Below are 23418 nucleotides of genomic sequence, written 5' to 3'. Positions count from 1 at the left end.
GTGCCATTCCATTTTAGCAAAAATTTGTTAACATATGTTATGTTGATGATTGGCTCGCGTGCTGAACTTTAATTAACGGCGCCGTTACTTAACGCGCTGGGTGCTACTAATTTCACATAAAAGGATTAAGGAATTTGTGTTTCGAGACTACATCGTCTAATCCAAAGATACTTAACGTTTAATTAAAATGAGATTCGCATCATTGTCGGATAAATAAAATTTTTCCGAACTAATTCCCTCAAGTTGTTTAAAATATCAGTCGAAAAAAGGGAACCTGATAATGTACGGGGCCTCTGTGTAACCAGACAATAAATTTGGTTTATTTCTGCGATATAATTGCGAATTTCGTTATCCTTCCAGAAGCCGGGTCCAACACACTGCATTAATTAAATGCAAGTCGCAAGATGCACCGCACCGCATGTGCAACATTAACATAATTCAAATGGGCGAAAAGACTGAACATGAAGATTTAAAAAAATGTTAGTAGTGTCGTGATAATTTTTCCTTTACAATTTTTATTCCTACTGGACAATATAATAAATTCTAAATATGTATTTAATTTTATCGATTAAAAGTTAGATTTCAACAGCTGATCCGTGATTTGTGTCCGTGGTGCGTTCACAATCGACTCTTCAACGCCTACTTTGAGGATAAATTTAAATAAACAGCCGACACTAATTTTTAAACAATTATGGAAGCTATTTTATACAACAATAAAAAGCATGGGAGTGACAGACTCACAAAAAAAAAATCTCTCTATAGTTTGAAAAAATGGTGGATGCGCCGGAAGATGTTAAACAAATTCTATCGTAATTGTTTGAAAAGACAGTTTAAATATAAAAACTGCATTTTATAGCTTTTATTATGACACTTATAACAGAAAAAGTACATTTTTCTGTTTTGCGTTTATAAGAAAGCTATTACAGCACTCAGAAGAATGCGTTAATAGCTGATTTGAGTGCTGTAATAGACCAGCACAATTTACATTTTAAAGGTTGGTAACATCAAGTGCCAAACGCCAAATCATGCTAAACAAACGATATAACAATAACTTCAAATTGAACTTTCAAATGTTCCACTGTAACATTTGTGTTACCAACCACCATAAAATTCCCCAAATTTGAAAACTGAGATTTTTTATTATCATTAAGGGCATCTAATTTCCAAATGTAAAGAATGTAGATGAAGAAATGTATCGGGTGTTCATTTAAATTTGTCCTAAAAGTTGACGTTGAAGAGTCGATTGTGAACGCCCCACGGATTACAGATCACGGATCATCTCTTTTAATCTAACTTCACTTTTTGCGTTGTTTCAGTTTTTACTCAGTAGACAGGCGAGTGATGCGTTCACAATCGACTCCTCAACGCCAACTTTGAGGATAAATTTAAAAGCACACACGATATCTAGCCTCAAGAGTCAGGAGTTTCGATTGCGATTACTTTCTTGGTTAATTTAAGATCTATTTTATTTTATGTCTGCTGTAATTCTTGAAACCATTTATTAGTATTGCTATTGCAACAGTGTTTTTTATCAACTTGTTTGAATTTGTTGTTTTGAAATATTTCACAATCTTTTATTGTAACTGTCCGAACTGTGTCAGATTAACAGAATAATTTGTTATATTTCTGCTATCAATTTTTATTTAAATTTAATAATTTCGTATAATTTCTGGACTTTAATTTTATAGCCTTTTTGTCTTTTGTGGAGCATCCCTGCTGCGAAGTTTACATAGCATGTTAATTTATGAACACTGTTCAGATAATAGAGGTATAATAACCACTCAAAAGCTATGACAGTCATTATCATTTATGGGGCTGAAACTATCAGATTAAGAGTAGCAGTAAAGCCAACCCCGATATGGAAATCGATGTAAAGTGCATGAAAATTGTAATTGACAAGGCAACGCGTATAAGGTGTCAAAATGATCCGCCCTTCGCTATCAAATCAAACGAAGATTACAAAGGAACTTAATAACTGATTTAATGAAAATTGACTTCCCGGCAATTGCACGCCGGATGTTGACCGTAAAAACGAAAGCTTTTACCTCAAGATATAAATACGCCCTCACTTTTCCCACAAAACAGAGATATGTAACAGGAATGTCGACAAAAGAAAAGCAAAGATAGAAAACCAATTCTGCCGAGTAAGCTGGGTGTGTCTTTGTGGCACTTTAGCAGAAAGTTGCCGCTACATACGGTGCACACGCTAGTATCCTGTCAGGGATGACTGTCTGGTGAGCTTTCGCCGGCCCTTAACGGCCTGGATATGCGTACGAGCACCAGTTTTCAAATTAATGGCACGTAAATGGTCTACGATTATCAAATAATTAAGTACAAGACGTATCATAAATTTCTAATATTGTTTCATTCGTAAATTGTCCCAAAAAGTCACAATAACCATAATTTTAAAAAATAAAACGAAACAATAATCGAAATACCTTTACAAGTGCAAGAAAACATTTTTAGTGATGAATCAAATAAAAAGTCTAACTTTGTTTATAAATTGGCATAGATGTGAGAAAATCTACTTATAACTCTACTTACAATTTTTTGTCTACTACTGATAAAATAACGAGATGTTATATATCTTATGTCACTCCTGAATGAATGAGCTGTTTGTCAATCAAAGTTTGATCGAAATCGGTTCAGTATTGAAATCTACAAAGGTGAACAAAGAAACATATTTTATACCCTCGCACTTTTTGTATCTGCTCACTAGGTAATCAAGTGAAACGAAAAAGAATCTTCTTGTAATCAAGACATTTTTTATACAAATAAATACGAATTTCGGAACGTTTGTTTACGTAACTTACAACAATTTATAACAATAATTAATAGAATTTCCGCAGAACGTATACTTTTAAAAAAAGTATTTTAAACGGAAGGAGAATGAATTTTGCTGAGCTCTCTTCGGCGCGTCACATGTTCTCTAAAAAGCGTCCGTTTAGTCCTGTGTCAAACACAGGACCGTCGATCTTTCGTCCTTAATCACGGGTCCAATTTGAATTTGGACCTATAAGGCTGTTTGTTTTAAACGTTCCGGGTCCGGGATAGATTGCCTCCACAAAGGGACGATCTCAATGAGTAAAATTACTCTCAACGGGGCCCGAATGCGACTAGTGTTCTTATAAGCTCGAAAAACACCGCTCGGTCCACTACAAAGGATTAATTGTATTTACTTTTCTTTAGGGATGCCACCGGAACTTCGGACACGTTTCTGGAGTGGCTTTCTTTAAATTGCAATAACTCATTAAATCTGTAATTAATTTTTCAAGTTTTAATTAAGTTTATTGTTTCGTTTTCAATAGTTGGCTGGCACGGCACCATTGTGTTACCGACCTAAATTACAGAAAACTTTCAACAATTACCCTAAGTAGTGCTACGCTCAACTAAAATCAAAACAAACCCCTCATAAATAAAGTTACAATTACACCTTAAAACATGATAACTTATATCTACCTTCACCGCTGAAGCTCAATAAACTGCTAATTTTCGAAACAGAGGCCATGTGAGTTAAGTAACTTTAATTAAGTTTGTAAAGTATAGGGTTGCCTTCGTAGTTCTTGACAACACATGCTTCCGCACCGCATCTAGTAAAATACCACGTGATCGGTTTACCAAATACAAATGTCTATCCTCATGCCAAATTCAGAACCATATCAGATAGAAAAAGTTTTATTATCCTGTTTTTTTTTTAATAAATGCATTGCAATATCTTCTTCAAATTCCTTAGAAAATACAGGGTATTTCACAACTGCTAATGAACCTGGTGGAATTGAAAATGCAACCCACAATACATTTGCAACGCTAACGTGGATATTTTAAATATCATATTGTTTTAAAATGAAATTATGAATCCGTGATAGCTTTGCTTCCAATAATTTTATTTATCACAACTGACATTTACGAGAAAGTTAAAATACGACGATTAAAATATATTCGAACGATGAGAAAACAGACATAATCCTAATTTAAGGCGAATGTAATAAAAATATCTCTGCCGTTGCGCGTTTACGCAGACAATAAACATTTTCCCAAAAACTCTTTGTTTTTTCACAATTTCATTTAACTAAGCGAATATGTCAAAATTTACGAAACTGCACTAGTTAACTATGTTTCACGTTTTTTATTGTGGGTTGCATTTTCAGTTCCGTCGGGCTCATTATCACTCGTGAAATACCCTGTATATGCCTATTTTTATACAGGGTGATTCGCGTGCCTCGTTCGTTAGAAACGTATTAATATGAAAATTGGTAGCCAACTATAATCGACTGCTCCAAGTTCAAATAAAATATTTTCAAAATGGCGACACTTCCGAAAATACCGGAAATCGACGCCATCTTGGTTTTTTTAAATAGAAAGACCCCATTTTGACTTCAAATTTGGATTTAATTTTAAGTTTAGAACGTCCTTTTGTCCACACTTATCTGTCATCTTTTTCACAAAAAATAATTGATTTTTTTTATTCAATTCCTGCAGGTTTGACAGATCTTTTACGCCACTAGTGACCTTTTTTATGTTTCATACGCCTACTGCAATTTTTCAAGTTGATAAATTAAAACATTTCGAAAACTTGATTTTTAAATGGCAACTATCATTTTTGACACAAGATATAAATGTAAAATTTATTTTTAAAGCCACTTTTATTAACATTCTGTATGCCTATTTTCAGCCGTTTTGTATTTACATATTTTAAATGGCAAACCTGTAATGTTTGCATTTTCATGGTAACAGTGATTAAATAGTATATTTCGCAACAAGTTCAGAAAAGTGACGTTTTACTGTATGAGTATAGCCGGTTTAAGTACGAGTGCTGCAAGTTCGGTATGACCACTTGCGCTTTGTGTATACTATTTTGTTGCATTTTATATGAAAATGTAAAGATATTTTAAATTTAAGCAATCGTGTTTTCAATATTTATACCGATAATAATAAATAATTTTTATGTTAAAAATATTTTTAACAACTTTCCAAGTTTAAAGCCTTCATAACAAATGTACTTACCTCTAGTGATAAGGTGTTACCAGACCAGTTTTTGGATCTGGTGCGAAATAGTATATTATTCAACGAGTGAGAAAGTTGGCCATTTCCATGAGAATGAAATTTGCGACCACGAGCCGTAGGCGAGTGGAGTAAGTCATTCGAATGGAAATGGCCAATTCTCACGAGTTAAATACTATACTTTTTCTAATCATATTGACAATTGAGTAATAATTATATATTTTTTATTTCTACGTTTTATTATGTACATATACATTAACCGTGCCATAATTAACAATAGTAAAGGGAAGTGATTTTACATCTACATTAGTATTGGTTATTTCTTTATTTTCTGTTGTGTTTCCTACACTACTACTGGAAGCTTGAACTGCATTGATAATTTTGTTCGCTGAGTCCATCTTGTTTTTCATGGACGTGTCTATATAACCTTCGGCTACCGTTGTGGACTTCCAGCCACCGTGTCTTTTTAAAGCGGTTATATCGGCACCTGCATCTACTAGTATTGTAGCTGATGATCTCCTGAAACTGTGTCCAGTATACTTTTCAGCTTCCGGTAGCTTTAAGTAGTTAGCTATTTCCTTTCCCATTTTGGATATCTTGTTAACACCTATATTTTAACAAGTGCACTTGCCCTTTTGATAGTTTAGAAATAAACTGTCGGTCGACACATTTGGCGGACGTAGATTAATGTATTTTTGAACAACATTATAGAATTTACCAGTTATAGTGAATTTTCGTACACTTTTTGTTTTTGTAACAGGAATAGTGACCAACATTGTTTTGTTTATATCCACAATATCATTCACTTTGATGGCATGTATTTCACTGGTCCTGCAAGCACCCATAATGCCCATTATAAGGGCCACCTTAAAAAATTGTTAATTGTAGGTACGCATGTAGCATATTATGTATAAAGAAGTCAACACCTTACCTTTGTTGCAAGATACATCTCATCTGGAGCATTGGATAAGAATTCATCAATTTCCTTAGGAGTAAATGTTTTTGATTTTGTAGCCTGATAGCCCTCGGATTTTCTTTTTAAGAATGCACGTAACTTGGGGTAGGTTTCAATATTAATATTGTTGTGAATGCTTAGAGTAGACTTCAGGAAGGAATATTGGGACCACAGTCCAGAGTGAGGAGGATTTATATTTCTCTGCTATTTCGGAGAAGTAAGCCAAGAGAACATTTTCGGAAAATGAGTTTGTCTTCTTTGTTCTGCACCAATCTATGAACATTTTGTAACTTAACTCATATTTCTTTCTCGACTTTTGTGGCAAGAGATTAAGTGTTGTGAGTTTAGCAGTCTCTTGCACTTCCGGTGGCGTACAATTCTCTATATCGTCCACAATTTCCATTTTCTTGTTGATATTTCAGAGAAAACAGATTCGATGACAAATGTCAATGTCAACTATTTTTTAGAAAACAATGGACCGTCCTATAATCGTTACGGTGGTGATAGATACTATCCGTTGAGAAAGTAAAATCTCGTCATCTCATTGGTCTAAGACAAAAATTTTCTCCACGGATTCGAGCAATTTTCTCCACAGTTGAAAAAATGACAACTTTCTCAATTAAAAACGTAATTGAAAAGTACACATTTCTTAATATGATTAGAAAAAGATATTTTCTACTGCGATTTTTTTCCTTTCTTGCAGCTTTGTCCATTTTTGTTAGTGATTTGAAATATTTATCTCAGCTCCTGAATAATTTAAAAATCAACAAACTGAGACTCGGTTCACATCCTCAGCAGCAATGCAGCAATTTCTTTGCGACTCTTTACATAATAGAGAGAAAACAAGCGATTTAAGTGGTTTAAATCAATTAATATTACAGTTAGGACAAGTGATATGATCTGCATCAATGGGAATTTTCTTTTGACACATATTTACCAGTTGAAACCACTTTAAATCTTTCTTCTGATACTTTTTCCTTCCGGCTATGTCAATTCTAATTCATCGCCTCTTCCCCTCACTTTAACATCATACATTAAAAAATGAAACGAATCTATTTGACTTATGCTTAACTCTTATACGGGATGATAAAGGAGTCAACTGGATGTGAAATTTAAAAAATTACTCGGTAGTATACTTATCTATTAAAAAAATACTGGAAAAATATTGTTTTCAATTTCTTTTGTAATATAATTTATTTAACTTAGATAAAATCACATATTTGTTAATGGAAGTTTCAACTAATTGGAGCTATTAGTAAATCCATAATATTTATGACACTAAAACCCAAATGCAATCCTATGCGTAAAGTAACGAAGTATTGGAATTACAGATTTGTATTGAATTTCAAATTTTAACAACACCATAATACTGACATCGCATGTCAAGGAACCATTCAAATGGAAAACAATATCTATACTTCGAATAAAGCTAAATATTTAGTTAAAGTAAATTTCTGAGCGATCTGAAATTATAAAACAAACTTTTAAAAATGATGAAATTTAACAAAGCTAATAATTATTTAAAAAATCATTCTAATTCTAAATCGTTCTTTACGAAGAAAATATTTGACTTTGCATTTTTGGCATAATTTGTTGAAACGATTCAGGTAACGTTTACTAGGTTTCGATCCCGTTCTTCAAGACAATTTGAGCCAATAAATTACCCTCGGCAAACCTTATAAATAATAGCCATCAAGTTTTTTGCTTGCTTCAGGCAGGATTCAGCTGAAATGATTAAATTTGTTGCAGTAGCAATTACCAGACCTGCCTTGTTTGTGTACAATCCCCTAGAAACAGCACAAATCGCAGAATACAAATCTAGAACCAGTTTACGTCTGAAATAATACCAGTTTGTGTATAGAACCGGTACGGGAAACTGTGCTGAAAGTTTACAGTTTTCAGGTCAGCACTTTGGTTCGAACAGGGAACAGGATAGAAATTTCGTCTTGTTTTTTGGTAGACTCTTTTATTATTCTATTCCGACTGGCAACGATATTAAGAGATATAAGCTGCGAACAATTTCAAGAATGAAGACGAGTTCGAATGGGAAGTTTTTTTGTGAGGAGTCTCCGTACGATGCGGAATTTTAATTTAAATCCGACTACATATCTATGAAACAAAGATGTTGAAAAGTAATGTAAACGTAACATTCCAACAAACCGCCCCCGTTATAAGATGCAGGAGAGGGTCGTCGATGCAAATTGAGTTTGCGGTGGGTAGCCGGCAGCGTTTTATCGTTTAACTCCATTTCCCGTAGGAAGGTACTAAACAGGGCACTCATAAATGCTAAACAATATACGCGTACCACTATAAACTCCTTAAAACCTGTGCATTATGGATCAGGTGTGTCGACTTTGCCTTTTACATTGTTTCCAACTTTTAAAATATAAACACCGTGAAAGGGAGAAACTCTCCCCAAACCTCCAATCATTAACTCATTTTCAAACGTTTTTCGAGGATTTATCGGCTTTGTTCCTCTCCCTGTCCCTGCTGTAATTCATTATTTATCAAAGCGCCCCATACAACGACCTAAGTAATCTTTTAATGTTATTTATACATATTCTGCAGTATGTAATTAATAAAAGGAAACTATAGAGCGAACGCCGCGCGCTCCGGTTCTATATCCTCTAAGGCTAAATCTAAAATTACCTTAAGATCTTATAATTTCATGCCGTGAAGTAAATAATCTTCCGCACCTGAAATTCTTGATCCTCTTATGCGTATAGTATTACCCCTCACGTTCTTACTTTAATGCACTTTATAACTACCAAGCAACTATTCATAACGTGTAATTTTATTACTATTCGTATCAGCGCTGCTTTGAACTCGGAGGGATTTAGAATATCATTTTATTCCCTTTACTTCGTTAATTAGTCAAAATTTATACACACAAAGAGCACATTCTGACGATTCAATCACAGGAATCAGCAGTTTGCGATATACACAAATAATATAATAATTTAATCGAAAAGAAAACTTTCATTATGCACTGTGTCCCTTTTTAACTTTCTTCGACTAGAAGTGAGTGTTTGCAGTCCACACCTTTATTTAAAATATCAAATAAATCTACGAAAACCATTTTTTAGGCACCCTTAATGAAAACGGTAATTTTACGTACTACTCATAAGCGGACGAATAGTAACTCTTTTTCGGACGCTGATCGTGGCGTCATCTGTTGGTCTGTTTAGCAAGTTAGTAACGCAACCGACAAAACCGATAATTGTCCTGTCACCATATAAATTATGTACATAAGTAATTGTATTGCAAATAGTAAATTTCTAGTTTTGTTAGCAAGCTGATAAAAAATACCGTACAAAAATAGATAATATGTATTAATAAACGTATCTATTTGAAAAAGGTAGATACAAAATAAATTTGTAATTTTTCCAATGATCTCTTTTGGTTTGTAGTTCGTGCGGTCGCCTAAAATATTTAATGTGCACCTCTGTCAAAAAGTGCCGTTTGCCCTAGTCTGTTTTCAAGCCTCGGCTGCGCCTCGGCCAGAAAATTCAGACTCTTTAACTTTTTGGCATTGATACACAAATAATTATTATTTTAGAGACGATAAATGCCTGATTTATTTATCATTAATACGTAATGTCATAATAACATACTTTACCGCACTAGCGTGGCAAGGTGAAATTTTTATACCTTTGTCGTCGTTTCACTGGTATCAAAAATCCAATAGTCGCATTTGCTGCAAAAGAGATGTCTGGGGAGATACTTTCTTCGTCTGTTTCATGTGTTTGCATTTTGGCAGTGGTGAAAAATAAAAAATTTCTCCAACCTACTATTTTTTTTTTCATTTAATATTTACTTCTTACGATTATAATTGATATATGTAGTTTGTTTTTTAATCAAAGAAACACGACCTGTTGATTTAGGTTTGCAATAATAAAATTTTACTAAATGTAGGGAATTTAATGATATCCAACCCAATGCCTGTCATTTTTATTGTCCTTGAAAGTAGGCAAACTTGCATTTAAATTTTGAAAGTGTTATTAAAAATGCCTCGCAAAGTGAGACATTTATTAAACTCTCAAATTAGTTCTTATTAACTTTATTAACATGCTGCGCTACTAATATCTCTACATAACCTCAATTTTTATATGATGAGATTTTTTCACCCTAGGTGAATGTCAGCTCTACTTTCGTTGTAAATTGTGGTGTTGGTGGTTCTTTGATAAAAAAAAGACTATAGTACGGTCGATGGATAAACAAAACTGGGACAAAAATGACAACTGTTCAAATCCAAATTTGGCAAATTTGCACCGTTTAATTCAGGCTTGCCAACAAATAGGTTAATTATGGTATGATGACATAAGACAAAAATGCCACGTGTGACACTTACAAATATTTGTTTGGCAACCAAAAGAGCATTTTTGCTAACGTTTAGCTCGTTAGCAATTGCTCGTTTGGTAATACCCTCCCCAAGGCGTTGTCTAATTAAGGGATTGTAAAAGTGATCCGTTACGACACTTGTATCATAAATAACTATTATTTTACACTGTGAAAAAATTTCCACTTGTATAATATTGATTGAAAAACAACAGCTATTTTTATTGGTATAAACAGTCACTTTTGTAACAATTGCAGAAACACTATTGGTTCTATGCTTGGCGTGAATTGTAAAATTCGATACCGTTCATTACGCGTGGGTTCAAATTTACACTTTTGACTGACCAAAATAATTTAAAAAGTTTTTAACTTCTTGACAATGAAATAATTAAGTTCATTATTTTTTTTTTCAAAAAGTTTGGAGGAGCCTAAGAGTATCTAAATTTCCATTTCCATTTATCACACTGCTGTTGTTCGAATTTTAATCATTTTGAAGTGACTGGAAGACAATGGAATTTATTAAAGTTGATGTTACCAGAATGGGTGACTAGAAAAGTGTGTTGTGTGATTTCCAGTTTTAACAAACCGTGACGTGTCAGTAGAAATATGATTGTGTTAGGATTTTCCGGAAAATTCGGTTTATAGAATACGTCCCGGATAAAATAAATTCGACGGTTGTTTGACGGTGAAAACGTACGGGGCCATGGTTAGAGTGACGTGCAACGCCGAGGGAAAACCATCGCACTGTCAAACTAAACTGTTGGAGATATCAAAAGAATTCCGGAAATAAAACTGTGTAGATCCTACTGGATTATCCATAAAATAAACTGGAACTTTTATTAAAAGTGTTGACTTACGCCTCCTTGTCACTCTAAGCTGTATTAATATCCAGTCAGAGATCACCCTCGATTCATCTTTGACATAAATTCGTTTTTACACGTACATTGTATTAAATTTTCCCTGTTTCCACTTTGAATAAAATTTGAATGTTTTCAACCGAGCTCACCGTATGTTTCCTGAAATGATATTGAAAGCCAGTAATGAAACAATGATGCCATAAAATGTTGTTTTTATGACTGACTCGAACGCTGAAACATCGTGGAAAGTTCAGAATATTTTCCTTGGACTCGTGTCGAACCAAATAAATTGCAAATAACACGGCAGATTCCGCCGACGAAGTCAACCCCATGTGATGTCTCATAAAATTATAAAAGAGAGATAAAATGCCTTCCGTTTAAAAATAAACTAATTAAAAATACTTTGACATAGAAATAAAAAGAAATCGGGTTCGATGGGTATTTTTTAGATCAGCAAAATAGCTAGTTTGAAAATTATTTAATCCGATTTGTGTGTCAGTATCAGTCTTACTTGAACACTCTCCCAACTTCCGCAAAAGTTCCTTAATAGACACTAATTTTTAAACTTTGCATGAAACTTTTTTGATCTCTCTGAAGAGTCCTTTAGGATAACTAATTATTTGCAAATGAGTGAGAAAGTTCGTCATTTTGAAAGAAAGGTTACCAAGAGCCCGGCTTGTTGATTTTCTTTGTTTATAAAGCTCCGAATCGGAGGAAAAGGATTTGCAAAACTTCCCAAAATGAAACCTTGTTTCTTGCACCGGACCAATGGATTTACACAATTACAGTGACAGCTTTATGGAGAGAAATGAAGAGTCGAGAGGTGTGAAAAATCTATATATCGAGTATTACGATTGAGGTTTTAAAAAAATATAATTGGAAACCATATACTATCAGTTATATTCCAGTGGAATGTTTGATAACAGTTATGAATTCTGATTGAATGAAAATATTTGAAAGGCTGTCGCCACACAGATTAATTGGAATATGAATTGAAACGTTTCTGCAATTAAGCCGCACATACATCACAACATAGCATGGCTGTTGTAACTTATTTACGCTTGCTGACAATTCAAACACTGGAGGAGAAATGTTCAAACTCGATAGCTGGTGTAAATTGAATTTTTTTTATCCCGTTATAAACGCAATCGGGCGATTAACGCTGCTAAAAAGCACGCAGGGATCTGACTGGCGCATCGGAATTAAAAAATAATAATAAGGGAGGAGTTTTTCGGGGTGTAATAACGTGTAGTTTTCGACGACGTCGTCGATGTATCGAGTTTTGGTTGAATGAAGGAGCTGGAGTTTTTATGGCCAGTTTCGCATTCCTCTTTTTGTGCCTCTTCAAGCTGACCTCTATTCAGAGCCCTTTATATTTTCTTTCGTTCTTTTCTTTACGTAGCGATAACACCTTAGGGAACCATCGGCTTTCGGCCGCCAACAACTACCTCTCCCGTCATTAATTCGAACGACTAAACTGAAATTACCAACCGAGATCTATACAAATTGCATCTTTTGTTATACGGAACCATTATTTTTATTCAGATTGAAAGAAGAATTCACTCTTTTGTGCTGGATACGAATCAATAAGATATGTCCCGACCGATGAATTTAAATTACCGCGAAATCCGCTCTTCATATTAATTAATCATTTTGGTCAACCTTACGCGCGCCTCCTCCCAACAAATTCCCAAACTTCGGCCCAATCTCCTACATCTCAATCCTGCACGACTTAGATAACTTATCTCATTGTTAATTGATGCATCTGGTCTTTCATCGGGAAATTTTCTTTGCCTCTCGGCAGGTTCAGATTACCACAAGAAATACTTGATGTATTAGAGAACTTTGTTGCCAAGATTAATTCAAGCTCAAACCTTCGCCGACTTCGGCTTTCGATACGACTCAAACTAATCCCATAATTATAGCTTCTTTGTCTTTTATTAAATATTTCTTTCGGGAATAGTTACCCTTCCGGACAAAGTACCAATACTCAAAACTAATTCTTCAACGTCTGTCCATTTGACTCGGAACCATTAGTTAAATTAATTAAAGTGGAAGTGTTCATTCACTAACTCGGCGTTTCGTTAGCTTTATTGTTGCTTCGTCAGTGCCGTTAAAAGGATTTTAAGCTTTCATCCACTGCCAGACATCAAGGCGGTAAAAACTGTGTTGAAAAGTCCGAGAAAGCTGTTATAAATTTAACGAAGCATCCGCCGTTATGCTGACAAAGTAATACCGTTATTTTTCTGTATTTATTTATATCATTTATTTTGCTTGAATATTTATTCATCAATAAACTAGTCCAACATTCAAAATTCAAAATTGAAAAATAATTACCAAGATTACTACGGGGTGATCAAGAAGGACTGTTTGAGTTGGTAATACTGAATTTTATTTTTAAATGGTACAACTGGAGTAACTTCCGGTTGTTGATGGCTTCACACTGACAGTCGCATCATTGACAAATAAAATTTGACATTTCAAATTAAATTAAACATGCTGGTGAATCGTTCGAGAGAAGAGTTCATTTATGTTTAGACCAAAATGGGGAGCTCTTCGAGAATTTCCTTTCATTTTTAGATTATTGTTCTGAATTCCAACTTTAATTTCTTTTTGCTGTTAATTTTTGCTCTCATAACCTACCATTTTGTCGTTGTTAATGCTATGTCAGATATCTGTCAAATAAACCAACAAAACATATCCGGTTGCAGTGCTCTAAATAGCAGAAAAATAAAATGTTCTTAATTGTATTGCCAACTTAAACAGTCCTTCTTGATCACCCGGTATCATATTACTTTGTTCATTTTTGTGTCATTTATACATTATATTTTTCAGCTTTTCCGTTATTATGGTTGTATTGACGTTGTGGAATTGTTGAATTAAATTACACCGATAGAAACCAATTTGTTATTATCTATCATAAACCTCATTCTAGGAAAGTTTTTATTACAAAGTGAAACTTTCCAACAATTTTCGTAGAGCGGATATGAGAATACAAGCAATATCCGTATTGGAATATTAAAATAGATCGGTCAACGCACTTGAATTTTTACCACGAAAACTAGTTTTTATTATTAGTTCTTTTCTATCAATTTTTATCATTAACTACCTAATAATTAAATTTAGTATAGAATTAATAGATAATATATATTTAGTTAGATATTGTGGAATTATTAAATTTAACAAGTTATCCAGGTTATTTAAGTCATGAAAGATAGGTAATTAATATTAACGCCAAATAGTGGGCGAATGAAATAAAAACATAATAGCTTCATTTTGATGCTTCAGAACTGATTAAAAATACAAAATGTAAGATGGTTTCTGAATGCTGTGGTCGGCATCGTTGCTTGAATATTTTGGTAAATTTCCTGAATCCGCCAACATGAAAATTATCAGCAATTAATTAATTAACTTTGAATGAGGCCAGATTATTGGCTTTACAAAGGACGGAATTTCAATTATAAACCTTACTGTTGGTTTACTATTTATTTCTCGCAAATTGACCCTTAATTCATTATCATTACTATCGTATTAAAACCTGTTGTAATTTTTTAAGTCACGGAAAGTAGTGTATTGTAAAAAAATAATTCAACAATCCCCTCCATTAAAAGGCTTGAAGCAGGATTTAATAATGCAGCAAAAATATTTTTTTACCAACATTGTAACATGACGGTTAAATAATGAACTTGTTTTGCTGAATCTTTTTTCTAAATAAACATGTTAAAATGCAGTGAATGTTCTGTGCTTTTAAATCCTGTCAAAAAAAATTAGATACTCTATTATGAGGAACATTGGAACAATATTAGCAATTTGCAATTTTTTTAGGAATTATGTGAATTTTCACTAATTATTAATAATTAAAAGTGAAATCTATCATTTGCTAAAGTTCTCAATTTTACTGTATAAAATAATAATCAGTCTAAATTTCTATAAATAAATCTCTACCAATCAGTATATTTTCAGTTGAAGTTATTTTTTTAAGAAATGCTTAACTAATTTCAATAATTTTTCAAAAAAAAAAAATCTGCAGTATTATTATTTTGTAGTATACTCGAAATGTTTTGGATATGGATTGACAAACTCAAGGTCGCTTAAAACTTATGATTGAACTGTACATTAGTGAGATCTGTCATAAATTCCAATAACCTTATTGGCACGCCTAGTTACTTTTGCTGGTAGTGCCAACTTAACGACAAGTCCCCAATCCACATCCATAACGTTCCGACTGTAAATAACCGTTCACGTAGTTTTGGCATAATGGGAGGCCATGATTTATTTTTTAACGTTGGACACACTGCTTAATTTCCGTCACTAACGTGCCTGACATGCGGACCTATCAAAATGAACATAACATGTTGCTGAATTTCCCGAGATGTCTGAGTATTCTTCTATTGCAAACTAGTAAAACTGACAACAATGTACTCGACATTGACATATTTATAACCTCAAACTTAGAAAAACATAACGTAATTCAACAGACAGCTTTACTGCCAAAATAAATGCAAAATTTCCATGACCCCCCATTATGCCAAAACAACGTGAATGCATTTTAGCATTTTTTGTTGATTAATTAAATCGAATTTCGAGATGCATTACGTATACATTGAGCTATTTGAATCTATCTACATAGAAAGTTTTTATCGCAATCGCATCGTGTTGTTGAATAAAGAAAAGGATAGTGAAAAAGCTAATTACCACTAAGCTCTGGAATTTTGCCTTGATTGGCTTCCACCTTCGAATTAACTGGCAAATTTCCCGATCAACTCTTCCGTAAGAAGAATGTTTGTTATGTTAGAATTTTGTCTAGAGTTGGTAGTGCGGATGAGAATGCACAAGGGATCGTGAAAATCGGTTCGTTATTTACTCCGGTAATAAAGTTAACACACTACCTGGGCGAAGAGGGCAAATATAAAAAAAAGGAGCGGTACAGTTTCAGCGAGGAGGATATGGAATTGATGGGTGTAAATCACCGGTTAGCACCACGCGCCCATCATTACATTACAAATGACCATCATTTATCTGCGTTCGTCTTCCGCTCGCCTCTCTTGCAACAAATTGCAGAGAGATATCGAGTAAGTAAGTCGAATCCTTCGACGTGGATAGCCAACAGGACTGTTGAGTACTTTATCCGCTCCGGGGCCGGACGCGACCCGAACTTCCGGCGCACTTACTCCAGGTTAATGCAGTCGTATTAACCATGTATCGCCTAACTGATTTAATAAGGATCTCTCAAACGAGCCCAACCCAAAATAAATAAATTCCGTCTTGGTGAGGATGCTGAATTTTAATTAAAACCTTTGCGGGGACACCACCAAAATTACGTCGTGCACTGGCGGTAAACTGCAAAGCATAAACCTCGTATGTGACTGCAATAACACCATACGACCAGTTTTGATTTTTTTATGTTTCTTTTCACATTTTTATCTTAATTCTGGCCGTATAATATTACGTATAATTGCAATAAAAAATTGTTTCTATTATGTCACATTTTATTTTAAAAGATTTCTCTAATGTTGCTTTTTTATAATATTGACAATTCCAATATCAGTTAGTCAGTAGTATCCCGCTGATGTCGTGCCTTCAAGAGTACGAAGCAATAATTAAAATGTATCGATCACGACTACATTCCAGTATATAATTAGTTTTTATTTTTGAAATTTTAAATAAAGATGCATAACCAATGCTTGCATATCATCAAAAATGATAGATGTATCAGAAGTGGAAGCATAATTATTATACTCTGCACACAGAAATTGATTCAAAAATTTAAAAAATAAGAAAAGTAGAAAATAATAAAGGAAATGTTGACAAAATAGGAATTGAATACACCTGATAAAAACGTTGACAAACAGAAAAAAAGGAATTTTTCACTTAAATGTGTATAATAATAAATAATAATAATGAGAAGGTAACTTGGAAAACAAGAAATTTATTTTTTTTTAGTAGAGAATGAGAAGAACTGGAAGAGTTTCAAAAATAAAAAATAAAGCAAAGGACACCAAATGAAAATAATTATAAAAGGAACGAGCTTTTCTTATAGTATCGAATATATCAGACCAAAACGCAAATGCTTTTGGTGATATGCTTTAACAAAATATCATACTAAATACAGGGTATTTGTATTTCACGAGTGATAATGAGCCCGACGGAATTGAAAATGCAACCCACAATACACTTGCGCGTTCCAATACATTTTAATTGTCGTATTTCAACTTGTTCGTGAATGTCAGTTGTGACAATTAATAGTATATTAAAGAACGAGTTTCATACGGGTTGACTTGGCGCACGAATGCCCTTATAAAACGAGTTTTTTATGTTATTTTTTTAGATTTTGCACCCTTGTTTTAATTTTTAAATAAAAAAATTAAATTTTCAAATTCTAGAGAATTTTGTATAAATTGGTAATTCAAGATAACGAATGCAACTACATCTGCAACAGATGTTAAAAAGTAGAGTTTGAACATTAATATTGGAAGTTTTTTGGTGTAAATGACAATAATATACTGAAATATTGATCAAAATTTTCTTAGAGATCTATTAAACTATCAGTGTTTTAATAGATAGCCAAAAACGACTCCAAATTGAATACAATAATAGACCTATAAGAGACGCAAATTCTAAAAATAAAATTATTGGAACCGAAGCTACCATTGATTTTTAAAATATCACCGTTAGCGTTGGAAATGTATTGTGGGTTGCATTTTCAATTCCGCCGGGCTCATTATCACTCGTGAAATATCCTGTATTCTTAATCTATAACGTTACTGATATTTCTTTATATTGCTAATATAGTTTGTCTGTCGCTGCCTTCAAGATAATTATATAATTTTATCTACTACTGTAATGGCAAATTTTGTAAGATTCAATTGACATTCATTTCAATGTAGTAAAGACAAACTTGACGGCACTAGTGTGGTAAAGATAAAATATTTGTAATTTATTAAAACTCTCTATTAATTTAGTCTGGCAATTTTTGTAACCTAAAATATTTTTCCTTGTAAACATTACTTTCTTAGTGTTATTAACATTTGGTACTAACAAATTACCTCTTCGATTATAAAAATTCTCCTCATTGATTTATCGAGACTTTTTGCCAAACCTGATTTTGTATGTGCATGCAGCAAAAAAATTACACTGTGTGATAAACAATTTTTTACTGTCGGGAACATGTTTCTGAGTGTTCAATGTTTGATACACTAATGTAAATGTGCTGCTCTGCAGAGAAAAAAACTGTAATCTCTATAATTGAGTTACAAATCAAGTAAATGATTTTTTGTCGCAACAGTGATTCAAGACAAATATTCGTACATATAAGAGGCTTAAAATTTGTCTTGACTTTCTATTTAAAACCTAAAGATATAATAAATTAATGACACAATGTTTCGTCTTTTTTATATATATAATAATAATTGTAAACTGATCACACACAAATAAAACAGTATAATTTAGAGAGGAAAATTATTTTTTATTATAACTTACTTATGACAATTTAATTTTTTTTTATTATACCGTATAAAATCCAACTTATTCGTGAACATGCTGTGTAAAAAATCATTTAAAAACCTGGGGGATATTGAGTTGTTTGCATTTTTAATATTTTATCAATCAGCGTGACAAATAAATAAAACATATCTATCAGGATTAAAAAAAAATAGATGACTGGACTGGATGTTACAATTTTCCGATTGGAAGTATTTTAGTAGAGTCCCGCGTGACGGTGAATTTTATGCGAGTTTATCCGGAAAAAAATTTGTTTATTTTCATGTTAGCAAAATCAAACGGCACTGATTAAAGTAAATACGACGTAATCAGAATCGGAATGCATAAGCGGAATCAATCAATACCGCCACCACACTCTTATTTCTACTTGGAAAACAAATCAAGGAAATGAATTCGCGAAAACCAATTCCAAACAACATAAATCACCGGAATGCAAAACGTTCCTGGCATATCATAAGTCATGTGTGCATACTTTAGTTCAAGGCGTATGCTCTACCCTTACGCTATTTTAATGTGCACATTCATTCCGTAATCCCGACCACAAAAGAATATGAAGAAAGAATTCGTTTACGGTTCAACTAATTTGAAAATTTTTGATGTTCGCCGCTGATGTTATTGGAACGATGCGGGGGTGAATTTTTTCCACCGTGGCTTTTAAAAAGCAATTATGACATTCAATAAGCGAATGTGTTTTTGCGTTTATTTATCGAGAGCGTTTCAACTCGCTTGATGTAAAACAGTCGCTGTCTGGAAACTTTACGGCAAGTCTTCACTAAAACAAAGAAAATTTTATGATTTCGGAATTCTTACGAACAAACTTGCGTTATTACGTCAATACAAGAATTGATAAGTTTTGCAATTTTTACTTCGGGAAATGCAAAGCCCTCGGCAGATGGCGGATCAAAGTTGTCAATTAGTTTTCTACGGCACCAGTTCCTTAATTGCAGCTGAGACAAAGTCAAACTTTCGTGCAAATATTGAGAAAACGGTTTAATTGACAACTTACTGCAACACTGTTGCAATCAAAAGAAAAAAATCATTTCATAACTGTATGATATTTATCGGGTGTTCATTTAAATTTATTTATTCTCAAAGTAGGCTTGAACAGTCGATTGTGAAGGCATCACAGGTTACAGATCAATCAGCTGTTTAAATCTAACCTCACTTTTTGCGTTTTGTGTTTTTACTGTACTTCAAATTGCATTGTACTCTAAATGCAAAATGGTGGATGCGCCGGGCTAAACATTATTATGAAGAGGGACATTACATCAAAGATAAGAAGCATTTTCTTCTTTATCCAAGAAACTTTTTTATGATTAAACATGTTACAAACCGAATTCTCAATAAAATAAATAACAAACATTTGAATACACCAGTCGCTTGAATATAGTTTTGTTGCCCATTAGCTATTCTGGTTTGTTTGTTACATTACCACAATAGTTTCAATAGACTACATATAACATATTTAAGCAATGAAACTCTCTTAAATGAGTCTCCAACAATTTGCGGTAAATATTAAACATTTTTATTAACAATAAATTCATATTAAGCAGATACCAAAAATTTATTTGGCGTAATTTTAAGCCTAAAATGCGAATACAAATAATAACTATAGCCGGAACATTATAGATGTGGATGAGGGACTTGTCGTTAAGTTGGCACTACCAGGAAAAGTAACTAGACGCACTTATAAGGTATTTCGAATTTATGACAAATTTCTCACTAAAGTACAGTTCAATTATAAGTTTTAAGCGACCTTGAGTTTGACACTCTACATCTAAAATGTTTTTACTATACATAGATTTCAGATGAGATGACAGCGATCATTTCTTTAAATAAATTTGCGGTGTCCCTCCAAAATGTATCCTGTTATTCCGACTTGAACCAAAACAATCTATTTATTTCTTCTTATTTACTAGCGAGAGAATTGCCAAAAATACAATCTTAATGAGCTTAGCTACTCAAAGGTCAAAACAACGGCCACTACATACGCTCCAGCTAATTTATAAATAAACCAACTCCCTAAAATGGTTATACAGATTACAGATCGATTCCAGCATTAGCTTAAGTGCCTTAATATGTCTAATGCAGCGACAATTCTAATTTGAACATAAACAAAACAACGTTATTAACCTCGATGACATCGCTTGGGTTGCTTAAAATGACAATTCAGTTCAGAGGTTTATGAAGATATTTTGATGACAAATTTCAAAGCAGAAGTAGTTTGACTGGATCGAAAAACACTTGCAGCTCGGAAGGAATATCTGCAATCGTTTTCAGTATCAATGTTGGAAAAATTTGCACGAAACAGCAATTTCTGTTTTGTAACGCTTGGTCGAGTGTTTTTACAAATCGAACATGTTCAAATTTAAAGTAAAAACGTCAATCAAAATAGAGTTAAACAGTGATGGTTTCACTGACATGTGAAAACTTTGTGCACATCAAATGTGCATCAGATGAGAGGAATCGGAGTAATTTATGCATCAATTTTGGATCTCACGAGCGTATAATTGTTGCGTAATGGAAATGATTCCGATTAATTTTGTAGTAAGTACAAAACGGCGTGTATTAATGAAAGGGTAAAAACGCTGTGTAATTTATAATAATGGCTATAAAATTTTCCCTCGCATTTTCCGCCGAGAAAATAGAACTAGTAACCTGGTTGAGGGGTCGTAATATAAATCACGAGTGTAATAACCCTATAAGTACATAAAATTACGGCTAGCACAACATTACCGTCATTGTGTTGGCGAACACGGTACAAGCCGAACCGGAAACCGGTTAGCTTTTTTCCAGTTAATAATTTTTTGTAAGCCGCCGGAATCTATACAATTATCGCGGGTCGTATATAAAAGCTGAGACTTACCTGAGGTTTGCAGCAGGATTTGCAGGATCGCTCCTGCGACTATATAGAGCAACATGTTGAATTATTTGTGTGTCACGCCAGTTTCATTCTTGTATATAAATTCCTCTTATTCTTATTCTGACTCATCACACGGCTTGAATTTTGCAAGTTGCAGAGCACTACGGCATGTCTGAAAAGAAAGAATTATTTATTAGGAGTCGATCTGGTCGGACGTGCATTTTTCGCCAGCATGAACGCGCACTTTTTCACCAAGAATCGACTTGATCATAATCAAATTCATTGTTGGCGCTATTTGCATATCACTATGTTTGTTTGAGGTCCAATTTCATTTGCATGTTATGATAATGTTTTGCATACAGATTTTTAATGAAAATTTGCCGGCCGCCTAATCCGCCGCGTACAATCATTTCCGAGGAGAGAATCGGCGGTTTTTCCGCAGGAAGCGGCGGCTTCCGGGGGTGACTTATGGGCGAAATTGTGACCAACCTGTTTTTCGGGGCCAATTTATCTGTGGTACGTGAGGGATGATCCGCGTGTTTTTACCGGGAGCACCGCACCGCACTCTGCCGCATCCGAACACCATGTGGCGTCTCGACGGCGAGCGTCGAGTATACCACAAGAGGAAGGCTTTTGGAGGGGATGGAACGCCTGCGGTTGACGTTGATGCGTTTCGTTCGACATTTGATTCTTGCTACCTGTGGGAAATTACGATCGAGTTTGTGATTGTTACAAGTTCGTTGAGTTTTCTTGGCCTTTTTTGTCGCCCCTTCCCGAATGTTTGAATATGTAATTTTATGCTGGAGAGCTCTTGAATGCATAATATCTTCGCTCTTGCCAAGTCAAATTTGGTTAATTGTACGGAGGTGCGCATACACGGGAGTACACTCCGGAGGATGGACGCTTCCAGGACAAAATCGAAGTCAAATTGAAAACTGTCGATTTCGTTACGAGACAAGATTTAAATTAATGAAATGTTTTAGAATGCGTTAAGGACTCGCTGTTTTCTCAGATTTTAATCGCATCCAGAGATTAATTATCAGTTTCATTTGTTTCGTGTCGCTGTACACTCCTCTGCACGAATCACTCCAACAAGTTTCTTGCCCCACAGGTCGACGTTTCGTAGATGGATACTATTTTTTTTTCACTAACACATTAATTTTCGCACAAATTAAATTTTATCAAAGTCACTTGAACACCGATTGCACTGAGATGAAATAATCGAAAATGAAAGACCTTCCGAACTAGAAAGCCTTAATTCAGCCTTATATTCAGTTAAGACAATATTTATTGTAGTAGTGCTTTCTTTTTGCTATACTGTTAATATTTCATATTTGTAAAGCTGAAGGTAATGGGTACACTAATTGTAGAAACATTAGTTGACGTAAATTATTTATTAGGTTCGTGCTATTTGACACCATTGCCGTATTCCTATTATTGATAAATTAAATATGTATTGAAAATTGATAGTCCCCGTTTTTTTACTGTGTTAATCTAGATATAAAGGTACAAAAGAATTTCTGGAAATTATGATTTAAAATTATTACATTTTATTTTACAAATTCCCGTCACACTTTTAACATTTAAAGATAATACTATAGGTAAACTTAGCTTGGCAACATATTTTAATTTGTGCCCGATTTTCAAATTCAAATATGTTACAACAAAACTAAAAAATAAGAAATTTGTCTTTGTTTTGAAAAATGGTTTTTAGTTCAATCATTAATAGCTACTTGATTGTACATATATCTACTACATATATGACAAGAACATCGAGGGCAATAATTACATGAGGGATAAAAAGGCATCGTTGATATACAGGCTATTTTTTCTACCATGCAGGAGCAGTAAATTTTTTTCTTAGTCATCACACTAGTGAATTATGTAGAATAGTTTAATAGTTA

The 23418-nt window shown here is 33.7% G+C and overlaps 1 protein-coding gene across 2 annotated transcripts in view; it reads right to left on the bottom strand.

Annotated features, from left to right (window-relative positions):
• CARPB (Carbonic anhydrase-related protein B) overlaps positions 1-22096 on the bottom strand; it is a 145614-nt gene extending 123518 nt beyond the window's left edge. For both annotated transcript variants that reach the window (XM_069051333.1, XM_069051335.1), the window contains exons 1-2: positions 22004-22096; positions 21518-21686 (exon numbers count right to left, since the gene is read on the bottom strand). In XM_069051333.1, coding sequence (XP_068907434.1) covers positions 21518-21572 — 55 coding nt within the window. In that variant the 5' untranslated portion in view covers positions 21573-21686; positions 22004-22096. The remainder of the gene's footprint in view (positions 1-21517; positions 21687-22003) is intronic.
• Positions 22097-23418: the final 1322 nt, after the last annotated feature.

This window comes from Tenebrio molitor, chromosome 6 (assembly GCF_963966145.1).
Source record: "Tenebrio molitor chromosome 6, icTenMoli1.1, whole genome shotgun sequence".
NCBI lineage: Eukaryota > Metazoa > Arthropoda > Insecta > Coleoptera > Tenebrionidae > Tenebrio > Tenebrio molitor.
This window is presented reverse-complemented; position numbering and strand designations above follow the sequence as displayed.